This window comes from Lepidochelys olivacea, assembly GCF_965140295.1.
Source record: "Lepidochelys olivacea isolate rLepOli2 genome assembly, chromosome: 10".
NCBI classification, from domain to species: domain Eukaryota; kingdom Metazoa; phylum Chordata; order Testudines; family Cheloniidae; genus Lepidochelys; species Lepidochelys olivacea.
This window is the reverse complement of record NC_140420.1, coordinates 19,150,682-19,167,968: the sequence shown is the minus strand read 5'-3', so window position 1 is coordinate 19,167,968 and position 17,287 is coordinate 19,150,682. Positions and strand designations below refer to the sequence as shown.

General features: G+C 39.1%; 1 protein-coding gene across 1 annotated transcript in view; it reads left to right on the top strand.

The window, feature by feature from the left end:
* Positions 1-17,287, top strand: part of XYLT1 (xylosyltransferase 1) — a 309,577-nt gene that overhangs the window by 70,566 nt on the left and 221,724 nt on the right. The window contains exon 2 of the mRNA XM_084642091.1: positions 10,055-10,093. Within this exon, the coding sequence (XP_084498217.1) occupies positions 10,055-10,093 (39 nt within the window). The remainder of the gene's footprint in view (positions 1-10,054; positions 10,094-17,287) is intronic.

Here is a 17,287-nt window from a genome sequence, read left to right as displayed (position 1 = left end):
GATTATAGGAAACATTAATTGCAAAATATTTTGCAACATTTCTTTTCCAGTATTGTTATGTAGAGAGAAAAAGGCAGAAATTTTCCAACCACAGACACACACATTCATTTAGCGATGTTACTATAAACACTTTGCATTATTAAGATGGAAAGAATTTTTTAAATGAACTATGCTTTTCATACGTACTGATTGTTTACTTTCTAATTTTTTTCAACTTAGTGAAAATCAGTGAAGTTACTTGTTTGTTGTAAATTTCACAAATTAGATTCTCAGTCCTGCAGTGTGTGGGTTGCACACACCACAGGTTTATTTGTTTAAATGCAACAGTTACCTTAGAATATGTGTTTAAGTATCCATTATTCTTTTGTAATGTAAAAGCTTAATTTCACAAAATCTAAACTTAAGGCCAAATTGTAAAAGCATCCTTTTAAATTGCATGCCTGTTGACTAATGTATGTTTGCCTGCCTGATTTATCTACTTCTACTGTCTAATTATTGTGAACCAAATCCTCCGCTGGTTGAAATTATCAGTGGAACTTGCCAGTTTATAACAGCTGAAGATCGGATCCTGTTCCTATATGTGGCACCAATCATCATAGCTTCTAGGCATCAGAAAAGGCATCCGGTATTAGCTCAGCAGAGGCAGATGAAAGAAAAACTTATTTAGAAGTGTTCTGTTTTTATTTCAGTCTTTCCTCCAACAAGTGTAGGGCCTGTCCTATTCTTCTTAAACCTTGTCTTCATAAGATCAGTGAGTTTTGCCATTGACTTCAGTGGGAACTGGATCAGGTCCATGGCCATTCCTTGAGCAAAGAGGTCTTTACTATATAATTCAGTTTTAGGGGGTTCCATTTTGTTCCCTGTGCTGCATCCATGGAAACTTTATTCCATCACTGTTTGAGTCAGCAGTTCTGTGGGAAACTGGCCAGACTTCAAGCCTCACCAGGGTTTCCAGTCTTCTGGCAGCCAATTCACACATTGCATTTACCTATTTTGAGTCCTACTGCCTGGCATCCAGTTACCTTACAGCACGTTAAACTAACAGTTTTTTATCACATCAGGGTGATAATGGTGAGACCCTAGCAAGGAAAAGAACACACAATGTGCAAAAGGCATCAAAATGTTTATATATGCTCTTTCTGGGTTTGCATGAAATGGGTTAGAACCACAAAGTTCTTTCAGAGTTTATTAAAATATTCTTTGTTAAACAGAGCAGAACCACAGCAGAGATTCAAGAGTCAAAGTAAATAAGTAGCTGCCCTTTGAACAGAGGGGTCCTTCCACGTGACAGTGTTCATGTAGGGAGTGACTTTATGCAGTTTATCAACTTTCCTTTCCACAAAGAGTGACACAACTAGCAGTGGTAATGATGCTGTCTATCTGCAGTACATGAAGCAAAGCAGAAAAATCAGAGGTCTGAACAGGTGGGGGGAAGGGTGCGGGCATTAGGTAATACAGAATTCTGTTTGTGGACCAAACAAGTTGTATGTCTTTTCAAGGTCTCAAAACAATACGGAAGCCTACGCAGTATTGGCTTCAAAGGCTCTATAAACTTATGCAATTCAGTTTACAGAGTCATTACTTTAGTTATACCAGGTTTCAGAGTAACAGCCGTGTTAGTCTGTATTCGCAAAAAGAAAAGGAGTACTTGTGGCACCTTAGAGACTAACCAATTTATTTGAGCATGAGCTTTCGTGAGCTACAGCTCACTTCATCGGATGCATGCCGTGGAAACTGCAGCAGACTTTATATATACACAGAGAATATGAAAAAATACCTCCTCCCACCCCACTGTCCAGCTGGTAATAGCTTATCTAAAGTGATCATCAGGTGGGCCATTTCCAGCACAAATCCAGGTTTTCTCACCCTCCACCCCCCACACAAATTCACTCTTCTGCTGGTGATAGCCCATCCAAAGTGACAACTCTTTACTTATGCACGTTGTAGGGAGAATGGTCACTTTGGATGAGCTATTACCAGCAGGATAGTGAGTTTGTGTGTGTGGTTTTTGGGACGGGGGTGAGGGGGTGAGAGAACCTGGATTTGTGCAGGAAATGGCCCAACTTTATTATCATGCACATTGTGTAAAGAGTTGTCACTTTGGATGGGCTATCACCAGCAGGAGAGTGAATTTGTGTGGGGGGGTGGAGGGTGAGAAAACCTGGATTTGTGCTGGAAATGGCCCACCTGATGATCACTTTAGATAAGCTATTACCAGCTGGACAGTGGGGTGGGAGGAGGTATTTTTTCATATTCTCTGTGTATATATAAAGTCTGCTGCAGTTTCCACGGCATGCATCCGATGAAGTGAGCTGTAGCTCACGAAAGCTCATGCTCAAATAAATTGGTTAGTCTCTAAGGTGCCACAAGTACTCCTTTTCTTTTTAGTTATACCAGGGACCAGTGGAAGTCAGTGGGGGTTCCTCTACATGTAACCTACTTTAACAGTTCAGAATTGGTTCATATTTCATAGTCCTTGACAGACTTCTAATAATATGCAAATCATTCAGTGAGCCAGTTATCTCAGTTAAATTACTGCTCCCTTGATGTGTGTGAACTTGATCATACCGGAAGTGAAGGTTTTTTTTTTCCCCACATGGTAATGTTTTGCTGCTATCCTATCCAATTTGTTTGTTCCAATTTTCACATAGTGCCTGAGACATCTGTGAATGTGGCCTATGTAATTGTGGTGTGGGATAAAACAACTTTGTGTTGTAGCATTTACTGTAATGCTCTTTCCCAAGACTTTCAGCTGCAAACAGTTGTATTCATCTTTTGGGTGTCCAGAGACATTCTTAAAAGCAAAAGCGGGAGTGTCCAGTTTTAAATCCAGTACACAAAAAGTGGGAAAGCAGCATTGTGTTGTCACAACGATGTAAGAAAAGGAGAGTAAGTGTTCACAGATTGAAGTAAATGGCTATGTGGGCAAGACTGATGTTTCACATGTGAGGCTATGGACTGATTAGTGTTGTTCTTGCTGCTGACGTTGTCCTCTCTGAACAGATCTCTCTCTGTCTCTCTCTTTTTGTGTTTCCTTTGTTTTTCATGAGCAAGTTGCTTTTAATAACCAAATCAAGCAGAATATGGACCAAATTCTCTCCGCCCCCCGCCCATGTGCACCAGTGTAAATCTGGTACAATTCTGCTAAAGTCAAACTTCTGTGTAAAGTGGAAGCAGGATAGGGCCCTGAGAGACGAAACGGGGTTTCTCTTACAAATCTCACTATTGTTAGACCAATTGCCGACCTGGGTACTAGACTGTTTCAGTGAGGAGGAGTTGGTCGTGTATAGGAGGGGAGCAGCTGAACTATGCAGCCTTCTGTGTTCATTCCTGGTAGCCTTCAGGGCAGGGTTTGTGGTGCATTTGAGCAGGCCTTTTCCCATCTACAGCCATTACCTCGTACAGGCCCATGTAAGTCAGCTGGCTCTGGATTTAGAAGGCAAGTGCTCAGGGATTTTTCTAATAGATGGATCCAGCTGTCAAGCTGAGTGCTAATAGTTTGCTAAGTTACCAAAGCAGTTTGGTTGCCTGCATACCTGCGCAATTGTTTGATTTTAGTTTCTGTTGGGTGCTAGATGCTCTGGTGATAAGCACCTTTTTGAAATGTGTATGAATTCAGCTGTATGAGGAAGGATTTGGCTGTTCCAGGAATTTTCTCCCTCCAAAACATGTACCTGGTACCTAATGGAAGTGACCTGCTGTGTTGCAGGAAGTGCAAATCAGATCAGCAGGGTTGGCACAGTGAGGGCATATTGAGGTTTATGAGCCAGCTAACAATTATTTTTTTTCTTCCAGTTATCACTGTTTAAAAACGTTCATGTTTTGTTTCCATGATCTTTCAGTTCTAGTGGGCAGGGCAACTAGCAAATACTGTCCTCAGAGCTGAAACTCTCTAGCATGTCCTCAGGGTGGTTATGCAGTGTGTGTCTGTAAGCTCTGTGGTAACAGGATCTGTTTGAAACTTGTTTAATCTCAAATAATATTTATTTTATATATCTTGCATCGTGGCAGCTAGGCACATTGAAAACATACAAAGATTTTAAAATACTTAAGATAAGTCCCCTGCAAACACTGGCAATTAAACTGCCAGCATCCTTTAGGATACTCAGTGTGCCTAACCAGACAATATTGTATTCCCAAATTAACTCAAGTTGACCTTTGCATTCACCAAACCTACCTGAGCATTTTAGGGAAGGCTGTCTTTGGGAAATACCCTAAAATTAACTGACTCATTTTGAATGAAAAGTAAGTGTGTGTATCTCTATGGAAGTGGAACCCAGTGGTTTTTTTTGTTAAACTCTGGCAATTGATTCACATCTTAAAGATACCATTGCAAGGAAAAGGATAAGAAACTTCTTTTTATTCTAAATATTTTTGCCCCCTTTAAATGAAAGCTAAGTTTCTACTTTTACATTTCTCATTTAAGGATGTGCTCAAGGTGCTGAGCTTTTTGGGACCCAAAGATCCAGCTCTGGAATTTTCAATCAATAGAGAAACTAAAGCAAAACAACACAAAACTGAAAGTGAACCAAGCACTAAGCAATATAAATGATCTTCTTAAATGAGGCACACAATGCTCACAAAATTTGGGGCTGGGGTGCGGGCTCTGGGGTGGGGCCAGAAATGAGGAGTTCAGGGTGCGGGAGGGGTCTCCAAGCTTGGGCAGGGTGTTGGGGTTGCGGGGGAGGTGGGATAGGGCTCCAGATGGGGATGCAGGCTCTGAGGTGGGGCTGGGGATGAGGGGCTGGGGGGTGTAGGAAGGGGTCAGGGGTGGAAGCTCCGGGCAGCACTTACCTCAAGCAGCTCCCAGAAGCAGTGGCATGTCCCCTGTCCAGCTCCTATGCAGAAGCGCGGCCAGGCGGCTCTGTGCATTGCCCTGTCCGCAAGCACCGCCCCTGCATCTCCCATTGGCTGCGGTTCCTGGCCAAAGGGAGCTGCGGGGGTGGTGGCAGTTTGAGGAGCCCCTTGGCTGCTCCTACACATAGGAGCCGGAGTGGGGACATGCCACTGCTTCCGGGAGCCTTGTGGAATGAGGCAAGCCCCGGACCCTCCTCCCTGGCGGGAGCTCGAGGGCTGGATTAAAATGTATGGCGGGCCGGATGCAGCCGGCGGGCCGTAGTTTGCCCAGCCCTGATCTATGAGGTTAATACTTTCTTTTCAGTAGTTGTTGGGCTTTTATTCTAAGAATTCCCTGGACCTTTTCAGGATGCTGTGGTTCTAACTGAAGAACCAACAACGCATTTTGAAAAAGCTATTGTCTGCAATGTAGCTGGCAGTGACTAAGAAAATCCAGATGATATCCCAAAGGGAAATCTGTACAGCGGGGCCATTGTATTGGAAAAGTAATAATTTGCTGTTACTACCTTAGAAAGTTATTTTTGGATTCTCTCTCTCACACGCATACACACTATTCAATATTGTTGGTGTCTCTGCTTTGGTGTAGATCTCACAGGGGAGAAAAATTCAGAACAATCGAGACCCATTCTAACCAAATTAAAAATTGATCCCTTCACTTAAGAGAGGAGAGGTACTTTATAGTGTCTGAACTTGTTTTCTTTGCTGGCATCACTTCCTTAGAATCCAGTCACACAAGGAATTAATTTAATCTCCTGAGTCCGTAACAGATGAGCATGATAAATGCATGTATTCAGTGTCTAGTGTACCTGGATCATTCCCTTTTGAGAAAATAGGGGGGCCAATCTTCACAAGAGCTTTTTTCACTAAATAAGATCCTTTTCTAGTTTATCTGAGTGAAATCATTCATGGATACATCCATGTTTCTGCACATCTTACAACTCTTAGTATTATTTGATCTGTGGTCAGATAACATCCATGTGTGAGCAGTAGTTGTACTCCAGTGTTTTGAATATGTTGATAAGATCACTAGATGTTGGATTAGAGGTAAGACTTTGATACTTCTCAGCTGTGCATAAACTGCTGGCAGATATCACAGAACTTATTTATTTCTTGGGGGGAAAAGACAGGCAGTTAGCTACAAGGCATCTCTGTATTTGACTGGTAGTCTTCATTCTGGGCTCATTAAGAGAACCCTTCATTAGTACAGTTATAAAAAATGTACTAAATCAAAAACTATGCAAATGTTAACTGCATTTGGTGTAGTCTTTAAAGGGAAAGGAAGGAAGCTAGCTACTTAGTACACATTGTGGCCCTGCAGGAACAAAACAGAATCACATCTAGCTGAAGTATCCTGGGATTTTAAAACTCTTATTCCCAGGGGCTTTATAATCTGACAGGCCAGAATTTACCCTACTCTCAACTGAAGTTGTCTAATTTTGACAGATGTGATGGATTAAAGAGAAAGGATCATTGATCTGGTTCCACTTCGTTAGCTTTTCCAGTTAAACAGGATGCTATAGAAAGTGAGACCCCCGCAGTAATACCTTGGGCCAGCAGGACTGAAGTTTTAAAAGTGTACCTGTGTACTTTAAAAGATGATTCTTTAAATATTTTGTTTGAGAGCTAGTCCCAGAACACTAATGATTAGGTTTGAAAGGATTAGGTTTTTTTAAAAAATCAGTAAATATTGGTAAACCTATTTTTCACTGCACATACAGAAACCAACGAAGAAAAATTTCCAATGATGATGATTGAAATTAACAAATAGGCAAAGTAAGAAGAGAACTTAGTTTGATTTAGAGATATTTACTTTGTATACTTTGACGTGGTGTTGACAATTTGTGTTTTAACAGCTATAAAGTTTTAAATTTTTGAATTTCAAAACCTACTCTAATTGTTATTTCATGATCTCCCCATAATTTTTCACAACTATGAAAATATAAAATTTTGGAAAAAGTGCTTCAAAATAAGTGGATAAAATGCTTACCCCATAATTTTGCTCAACTGTGAACATTTAAATTGATAATAATCAAAGCAAATGCTTAAAAATCAACATAAATACTATCTACCAAAATTATATAAAAACCCCACATTTAATTCTGCAAAGCCTTCTCCTGATGTAGCTTCTTGCAAGGATATTATCTTTTTTTGAGGACCTGTTCATTAACTGGCCACATGGACAGTTTTTATGCTTTAGTATTTAGGAGTACTTTAATGAGCTCTGGACCCCTAGCCAAGTTGCAATAACGGTTCTTACTTTGTGCACAAGAGAAGATATACACTTCAAAGCTAGAACTGTATACTTAAATATAATGACACATTATTAAAGCTAGTTGTATCATCAGAATGAAATTTTGATGAAAAATGGGAATAATCACAAATATATTCAGTTCTCCAACCAGCTCTACACATTGCCAAAGTCTCCAGTTAACTTTCTGAAAGAGCTCAAAAATTTTAAAGATGCACAGATCAGTTGTATTGCAATGTAAAAAAGAACAGAGCAGGAAAAATATGAAAACCAAAATAGGAGCTCAATGATATGAGTGCCTCATATGACCGTGAGTCTATTCTGAAACCTATGTGGTCTCCCTAATATTCTTCTAATATTACTTTTATCCCATGCAACCAAATATTGTGGCTGGCAAATGCTTTGTATGGAAGTGGAAGAGAGGTGTATATGAAAGGAACTCTATCTTAAGAAGAGAACATTTGAGAAGCCTGGGCTAGAGTAAACACTTGTTTCTTTGGTGTCATCTTGCCTAATCAATAACAGCTCAAAAAAGTCCCATTTTCTCGGTATTCTGAAGACTGTCTATTTCTGTGATATTCTCCAGGGATGCTACTGAAGAGCTATGTCCCCTTTGCTGTCCAGCCTGGGATGCCTTTTACATTGCTTTGCTATAAGAGCCACCACTCCTGATGCTCACACACAGCCTCCAGCAAAACCACTTGCAGCTTTGTTACATGAATGCTCTGCCAGCCACTCATGAATTGTATTGCAGAGTGACACCAAGAAATCTCCAGTCCCAGCCTACTCCCTCCAGAAATGTGTATCTTGTACTGCCCAGCACTCTACTGGACAATAAAAACTCATAGAAAGTCCATCCTTTCTTCAAAGGAAAATGATATGCACAGACCTTGTTATCTCAAGTGGTGGTTTCCAAACACTTCAGTCCAAACACACTGGTTTAGATAAAGTAATAAAACAAATTTATTAACTACAGAAAGATAGATTTTAAGTGACTACAAGTAATGAGTCAAAGTCAGAATTGGTTACAAAGAAAATAAAAAGATAAATCGCAAACGAATACCTAATTTAGCAAGCTAAATGGATTCAAAGCAAAGGTTTTATCTCACTATATGCTTATAGCAGTCTATACTGTCCGAAAAGCCTTCCAGCTAGCACCTCTACACCAGTTCAATGATGCTTCCTTTGTCTTTCAAGAGTTTTGTAGGTGCCATGAGTGGAGGTATTGTCAATTTAGAGAAGGACCGGGATATCATACAGGAGGATCTGGATGACCTTGTAAACTGGAGTAATAGTAATAGGATGAAATTTAATATTGAGAAGTGTAAGGTCATGCATTTAGGGATTAATAACAAGAATTTTAGTTATAAGCTGGGGATGCATCAATTAGAAGAAATGGAGGAGAAGGACCTTGAAGTATTGGTTGACCACAGGATGACTATGAGCCGCCAATGTGATATGGCCGTGACAAAAGCTAATGCGGTCTTAGGATGCATCAGGCAAGGTATTTCCAGTAGAGACAAGGAAGTGTTAGTACCGTTATACAAGGCACTGGTAAGACCTCATCTGGAATACTGTGTGCAGTTCTGGTCTCCCATGTTTAAGAAGGATGAATTCAAACTTGAACAGGTACAGAGAAAGGCTACTAGGAAGGTCCGAGGAATGGAAAACCTGTCTTATGAAAGGAGATTCAAGGAGCTTGGCTTGTTTAGCCTAACCAAAAGAAGGTTGAGGGGACATATGATTGCTCTCTATAAATATATCAGAGGGATAAATACCAGAGAGGGAGAAGAATTATTTAAGCTCAGTACCAATGTGGACACAAGAACAAATGGATATAAACTGGTCATTGGGAAGTTTAGACTTGAAATTAGATGAAGGTTTCTAACCATCAGAGGAGTGAAATTGTGGAATAGTCTTCCAAGGGAAGCAGTGGGGGCAAAAGACCTATCTGACTTCAAGATTAAACTCGAAAAGTTTATGGAGGAGATAGTATGATGGGATAACATGATTTTGGCAATTAATTGATCTTTAAATATTCATGGTAAATAGACCTAATGGCCTGTGATGGGATGTTAGATGGGGTGGGATCTGAGTTACTACAGAGAATTCTTTCCTGGGTGTCTGGCTGGTGAATCTTGCCCACATCTCAGGGTTTCAGCTGATCACCGTATTTGGGGTCGGGAAGGAATTTTCCTCCAGGGCAGATTGGAAGAGGCCCTGGGGGTTTTTCGTCTTCCTCTGTAGCATGGGGCTGGGTCACTTGCTGGAGGATTCTCTGCACCTTGAAGTCTTTTTAAATCATGATTTGAGGACTTCAATAGCTCAGACATAGGTGAGAGGTTTATTGCAGGAGTGGGTGGGTGAGATTCTGTGGCCTGCATTGTGCAGGAGGTCAGACTAGATGATCATAATGGTCCCTTCTGACCTTAATATCTATGAATCTATGAGATGCGAGGAGAGAGGTGAGGTGATGTGTGCGTGTCCTCTTGTCATGCCATTCTCCACTCTTTGAGGATTATCTCCAGCTGGTGTTCAGGCAACAGCCAGTCTGTTTACACTGCAGCTGTTTTCCATTGCTAATATGTAAAGTTCTTGCTTGCACCCTTCTTCCTGCCAAAGAATGGTGGCTAAACTTGGTGATAACCCATCATAATCCATTTGATTATGCTGATATCTGGCTGGGGTGCCAGAGTTTCTTTAGTCTCTAAAAGATTGGTTTGTGCCTGCTTTTCTAAACTTGGAACATGTTATACAGTAGAACATTTTATACATGAGATTTTATATATGTATGTATAATTTACCAGGACAATAATGTTCAGCAGATTATCAGTTTTCAAGTAATACCTCACAAGGAATACTCTGTACAAAATTTATTATAGTCTTGTAAAAGTGGTGAACATAATGGTATAGACTGTGTCACAATTTCCTTCTGCTTTCTTTTTACAGGACCAGCCTCCCCGTCCCTACACCGGCTTGGAGACCCAGGTTAGTACTGTTTTCCCCCTCTATTTGTTTAACTTGTAGGATGTTCTGGAGGATACCTGTTTCCAGAGTGACAAGGCTGTGCCATCACCTCAAATCTTGATTGAACTTAATTGCAATCTGTACCACATTGTCAGAGCAGAGGTCATAAATTTAAAGCCAAAACAACTGTCTGTACATGAGTCTCCCCTCTTCCATTTGCCCAGCTCAGCTTCCCAGACAGTACAGATAAAGGTGTTGGCTGCCAGTTTGTTACTTTTTAAAAATACAGTTGTATTGGAGATTTCTTTCTAAAACATAACAATGCACAGTAATGAATCCATGGAGATGCTTGGCACCAAAAGGTCAAAGTGACAGAGGGGTTTTTACAAAGTCACGAAGTCTCTGATTTGTGTTTCCTAATAAGGCAGCAGCATTGATTTCCATTCGCCTTGATCTTTGGGAGACAGCTAAGGCAATAGCATTGACATGCTGAAGATGAGTCATATACATTTCCAATTTCTCCAAATAGAGATAACATTTTCTAACTTGGGCTTCCATTGGACTTTCCCAGGGGAGAATTGTTAACTATTTTACAGTATATTGGTGGCTGCACCAAGCTCATTCCATCGGTTTTCATACCCCCTTCTCTGGGAATCAACCTTATAAGGTGTGATTGATAGGGTTGGGGTAGCACAATTGTTATTATATGGGGTCGGAGGGCCTTGGTAGAGCTGTATCAAAATACAAAGTAGTTAAGACAGTACAAGTCTCTTCATATTAGCGAGCCATAAATTGCAGGGAATTGAACAAATATGGTAATTATCAAGGCCAGTTCATTACTGATTTGAAAGGAAGTTACCTAGAAATAGCTTCTGAGACCTGAAGTCCTACTTTGAAGGGATCTGTCACCTGCCATTGACTAGACTTAAAAATCTTACTCAGTAGAATAAACAATGCAGAGTCTGTGTGTTCGTGAGTATGTGTGCAGAATAAACAGCACTACAGATTGAGGTCTTCCATTTAGCCACAGAACAAGTACAAATTTTCTCATGCTGCTCTGCCAAATTGCATCTTCCCTGATCTGAGTGTAGTTCATTTTTCATGCCTATTAATTCCTTGCTAAGACTACCGATGAGAGTGCCAAGTGGCTCCTAACATCACTGTGTTTTTAGTGGGCTTTAACATTTTCAGGAAAGAAAGAAAGAAAAAAATTTTTAATAATGAAGACAAATTAAATGTATTTTTACACATTGATATTTCTACCAATATCACTAGAAAGCTATATCCATTTCTGAATCTAGATAGTTGATATCAATTCACATAAAAAAACACCTGTCTCCTTATCTTGAAATTAATTGTAAGGGCTGAGAATAACTCTTTTTGTGTGATACCTTTATTTCCCATAGCACTCTGAGTTGGTAGAGGTGGCTCAAACATGACTGCTGAGATCTAGTGGGGCATGGCAAGGAGAGGGAATCAAGTGATCGTATCTCTCACAGTAAGAGAGAACTAAACCTGTGTGCCACAACTGTGATAGCTTAAGGTCAAAGGATATGTTCTGTTTGCTGCAGCATATTTTTTTCTGCCACATTTAGGAGAATGATCAGAAGGGTTCAGAGTCTCAAAGACAAGAGCTAGTCCATACTGTATCCACAGCTCCCACTGAGTTCATTAGCCATTGTATATATACAGCAATTGCAAGATTGGGCCCTAATTCGAGCAGGAGGGAGCTCTGTTTCGTTTGCTATGAAAAGCATCATGTTAAAAATAAATAATCAGCAACTTTGTCATTTTTGCAAATTCAAATAAAAAGTTAATTTATTTAGTTAATGAGGGGTTTTGTTCTAGTATGATGATTTTACAATCCCTTCCTAGTTATTTCTCTTATTTCTTTTTTTTTTTTTGCTGGGGGATTGAAAATAAGGCTGCTGCTGTGTGGATGCTAGATTGGCGTCCTCAATAATGGTGGGATGAATCAGTTGGTTTGACAGCACCCTCTCCACCATCCTATGATTCCATCCTCAGTTCTAGTCTGATTGGCATTTGGAACCCTCCCCCGACCCCTTAAAAACTGTGTTGTGGGCTTTTGATGAATTTTAATTGAATATTTTCCCCCTGTTTTTGGACCAGCTGCAGGGCTATTGGAAATTTTACAAATGTTGGTGAACACTTCTATTTTAAAAAAATCAATATTGCAAAACTTCAACCAGCTGTGCTTGGTCTCCTCTCATTTTAAATTTATCTAATTAAGATGGACTTTGCAGATTAAGAGCTAAAGGAAATGGGAGGTGAGTTAGTGTGTGCATGAAGAGTGCTTGCAAGAATATATCTTGGTTTTTGCAGTTTTAATACAGAATAGTTAAGATGCTAAAGTAACCTAACATGTGGTAGGTTAGTCACTTGTTTATCAAATTAATGAAGATTTCAATAATTTAAAATGATTTTTATATGCTGCTTCTATACTGCCTTTTTGCTTAATTTTTTAATGTTATTTTGTGACGGTGAAGAAGCGAGAAGGTACAGTTGGAAAAAGTTTGTGTAGCGAGACTAATGATAGAAATTAATAAGTACACATTTTGTTGATTTATCTGTTGGGAGGGTAAAAATTAGGGCTGTCGATTAATCGCAGTAAACTCATGCAATTAACTCAAAAAATGAACTGCGATTAAAAAAATTAATCACAAATAATTGCACTGTTAAACAATACAATACCAATTGAAATTTATTAAATATTTTTGGATGTTTTTTACATTTTCAAATATATTGATTTCTATTACAACACAGAATACAAAGTGTACCGTGCTCACTTTATATTATTTTTATTACAAATATTTGCACTGTAAAAATGATAAAAGAAATAGTATTTTTCAATGCACTACAGTACTTGTATGAGGTGAAATCTCTCTTTTTTCATGAAAGTGTAACTTACAAATGTAAATTTCCTTTGTTTGTTACATAACTGCACTCAAAAACAAAACAATGTAAAACTTTAGCGCCTACAAGTCCACTTAGTCCTAATTCTTGTTCAGCCAATTTCTAAGACAAACAAGTTTGTTTGCATTTATGGGAGATATTGCTGACTACTTATTTACAATGTCACCTGAAAGTGAGAGCAGGCATTCACATGGCACTTTTGTAGCCGGCGTTGCAAGGTATTTACATGCCAGATATGCTAAACATTCATATGCCCCTTCATGCTTTGGCCACCATTCCAGAGGACATGCTTCCATGCTGATGATGCTCATTAAAAAAATAGTGCATTAATTAAATTTGTGACTCTCCTTGGGGGAGAATTGTATGTCTCTTGTTCTGTTTTACCCACATTCTGCCATATATTTCATGTTATAGCAGTCTCGGATGGTGACCCAGCACATGTTCGTTTTAAGAACAATTTCACAGCAGATTTGACAAAATGCAAAGAAGGTACCAATGTGAGATTTCTAAGGATAGATACAACACTTGACCCCAGGTTTAAGAATCTGAAGTGCCTTCCAAAATCTGAGAGGGATGAGTTGTGGAATATGCTTTCAGATGCTTTCAAAAGAGCAACACTCCGATGCGGAAACTACAGAACCCGGACCACCAAAAAAGAAAATCAACCTTCTGCTGGTGGCATCTGACTCAGATGATGAAAATGAACATGCGTCGGTCTCATTTGGATCATTATTGAGAAGAAGCTGTCATTAGCATGGTTGCATGTCTTCTGGAATAGTGGTTGACGCATGAAGGGACATATGGATCTTTAGCACATCTGGCACGTGAATATCTTCTGATGCTGGTTACAACAGTGCTATGCAAACACCTGTTCTCACTTTCAGGTGACACTGTAAACAAGAAGCAGCCAGCGTTATTTCATGCAAATTGTAACCAAACTTGTTTGTCTGAGCGATTGGCTGAAGTAGGACTAAATGGGCTTGTAGGTTCTAAAGTTTTATATTGTTTTGTTTTTGAATGCAGTTATTTTTGTACATAATTCTACATTTGTAAGTTCAACCTTCATTATAAAGAGATTGTACTACAGTACTTGTATTAGGTGAATTGAAATATATTTTTTATCATTTTTACTGTGCAAATATTTGTAATCAAAAATAAAGTGAGCACTGTACACTTGGTATTCTGTGTTGTAATTGAAATCAATATATTTGAAAATGTAGAAAACATCCAAAAATATTTAAATAAATGGAATTCTATTATTGTTTAACAGTGCGATTAATTGTGATTACTTTTTTTTAATCGTGCGATTAATTGCGATTACTTTTTTTAATCGCTTGACAGCCCTAGTAAAAATATAGGGCTATATTCTGCCCTCAGTTATACACCTATAGAACTCAGTGAAGTTTCCCACATTTGTAAAGAGTGTACATTCAGGAGATCAAGAATTATCTGCTGAAATGTTTTTTCAGAGGAAAATATATTTTTTCTTAAGTTGAAATTTTTTTAATGGAAATTTGCCAAAAATGTTCAAGTTTCCATTGGAAAAAATCTAAATGAAATTTTTCGTTTCAGGTTGGGCTGACCAAAATCAAAACATTTTCAGTTTATTTGAACTGAATCAAAATATCACATTTTTGTCAGTTTGACATTAATCTGTGTCTACCTATGCTGCTGCGGTGCCTCATGGGAGTTGTAGTTCAAGTACCTTCTGCCCCTTCTCTTCTCCTATAGGTCAGGCTCCCTGGCTAAACTCCATCACATGAATAAAGATTTCGGATCTCAGAATTTCTGTCAGTGATACATAATCAGTGCAACTTGTCAAGGGTATTGACTTGGTGTCAAAGATTAATAAAGTACTATTAATCAGTTGTCTTCAAGGGGAATCCAGAAGTGGCAGATTTACCTCCACTGTGTGGCAAAATGATGTTCACATAGGGTGAAATCCAGATGTTTTGTAACTAGTGAAGTTGTCATGGACACTAATAGGCAAACATTTAGGATGGCATGAATGATGGCAGAGGTTGTGTTGATTTTTTTTTTCAGTACCCATGTATGGCAATTTGTTGCAAGGATACTATTTTACTATTAAACCTGAATTTTATACCTAATGTAGCCCTGCTATGTTAATTACACTACTATTTAATATCATATTTGATTTCTGTCTTAAATACGTACATTTTTAAAACCAGTTTCATGCATTTTAGTGTTTTAATAAAAAAGGGCCAAATTCATACCTCAGTTAGCTGAAACGGAATTACAACAGGTACACTGTGTTAACTTAATAATAAAGACAGGAAACAGACTGTTTTAAAATCTCTCTATGATCTTAAAAAACTGAACCAGATGGCATGAAACAATCTCTAGTCAGTTGGGATAACCAGGATTGGCAGAATTCTTTGAGAGAGAGAAAGAGTCAGGTGGCTTTATTTTTGACATCATGTAAGAACTTGCTCGCATAAGGAAGACCTACAGAACCAGTGTAATTCTCAGCCATTGAGACCGTCATACCTTACATCTGAAACAGATGTGTCCTGAGAATGACACCATTATTTAGGGGCCATGTTTCTCATGTTAGCCTGACCTTATTTACATCAAGGAGGAGTGCTGTTCCATTTCCCCCCCCTCATATCTTTCCATCTACAGAAAAACAAGTGGCCAAATGTACTGTCATAAGAACAGCCATACCGGGTCAGACCAACAGTCCATTTCGCCCAGTATCCTGTTTTCTGCCAGTGACCGGTGCAAGATGTTTCAAAGGGAATGAACAGGACAATCGCTGAGTGATCCATCTCCTGTCATCCAGTCCCAGCTTCTGGCAATCAGAGGATTAGGGACACCCAGAGCATAGGGTTGCTGGACCATTTTGGTTAATAGCCATTAATGGACCTATTCTCCATGAACATATCTAATTCTTTTTTGAACCCAGTTATAGTTTTGGCCTTCACAATATTTCCTGGTAACAAGTGCCACAGGTTGACCATGTGTTCTGTGAAGAAATTTTTCCTTATGTTTGTTTTACATTTGCTGCCTATTAATGTCATTGGGTGACCCTGGTTCTTGTGGTATGGTGAAGGGGTAAATAACGCTTCCTTATTCACTTTCTCCACACCATTCTTAATTTTATAGATCTCTTTCATATCCCCCCTCAATCATCTTTTCCAAGATTAACAGTCCCAGTCTTTTTAATCTCTCCTCAGATGGAAGCCCTAATCATTTTTGTTCCCCTTTTCTGTACTTTTTCCAGTTCTAATACACGTTTTTTGAGATGGGGTGACCAGAACTGCACACGGTAGTCAAGGTTTGGGCATACCATGGATTTATATAGTGGCATTATGATATTTTCTGTCTTATTATCTATCCCTTTACTAATAGTTCCTAACATTGTTAGCCTTTTTGACTGCCGCTGCACATTGAGTAGATGTTTTCAAAGAACTAATCATGATGACTCCAAAATCTTTCTTGAGTGGAAACAGCTAATTTAGACCCCATGATTTTGTATGTGTAGTTGGCATTATGTTTTCCAGTGTACACTACTTTGCATTTATCATCATTGAATTTCATATGCCATTTTGTCTCCCAGTCACCCAGCTTTGTGAGATCCCTTTATAACTCTTTGGGGTCAGCTTTGGACTTAACTATCTTGAGTAATTTTGTGTTCTCAGTAGGATTTAAAATGTTTTAATTGCCTGAAGAATTTGAGACTATGCAAAAACATCAGGCAAGAAGAATGAGATTTTATTTCCCTCTCTGTTACAGAGAACATTATTGATTCTTTTGTAAATTGTATATTTGCAGCTGTTCCAAGCTGTGCTATAGATGGATTGATCAGATGCTGAGGATTTCTCTATTCTTAGTATCATTAGAACTGTGGAGTACTGCAGCTGGCAGGGTTGGCAGAACTCTGTTTAACAGAATAATGAAACAAATAAGCAGTGCTCACATTTAGCTACTGCAGTTCTTACCTGTGTGTGCTGCCCAAAGGAGGCAGCTTTTGGGTTTATGTGTGGAAAATCTTCTTAGTCTCATAAGCACCTTTTGGCTTTAAAAGTAATTTCCTGAGTGCTAGGCAGTGCAGCAGGCTGATGTATTCACCACCTCAGGAGACCTACATTTTTTAACTTGGTTTTAAGTTAAAGGAGTAACCAAAACTTCAGATCAAAAGGCCTCTGCACGCTGGGGAAATTTGGATAGAGATCTGGATACAAACTTCACACAGCCCTTATGTTCATAATAGGTCACAGCAAAACTTGGTATCCCAACTTTGTGCCTTTGTAAGTGTCT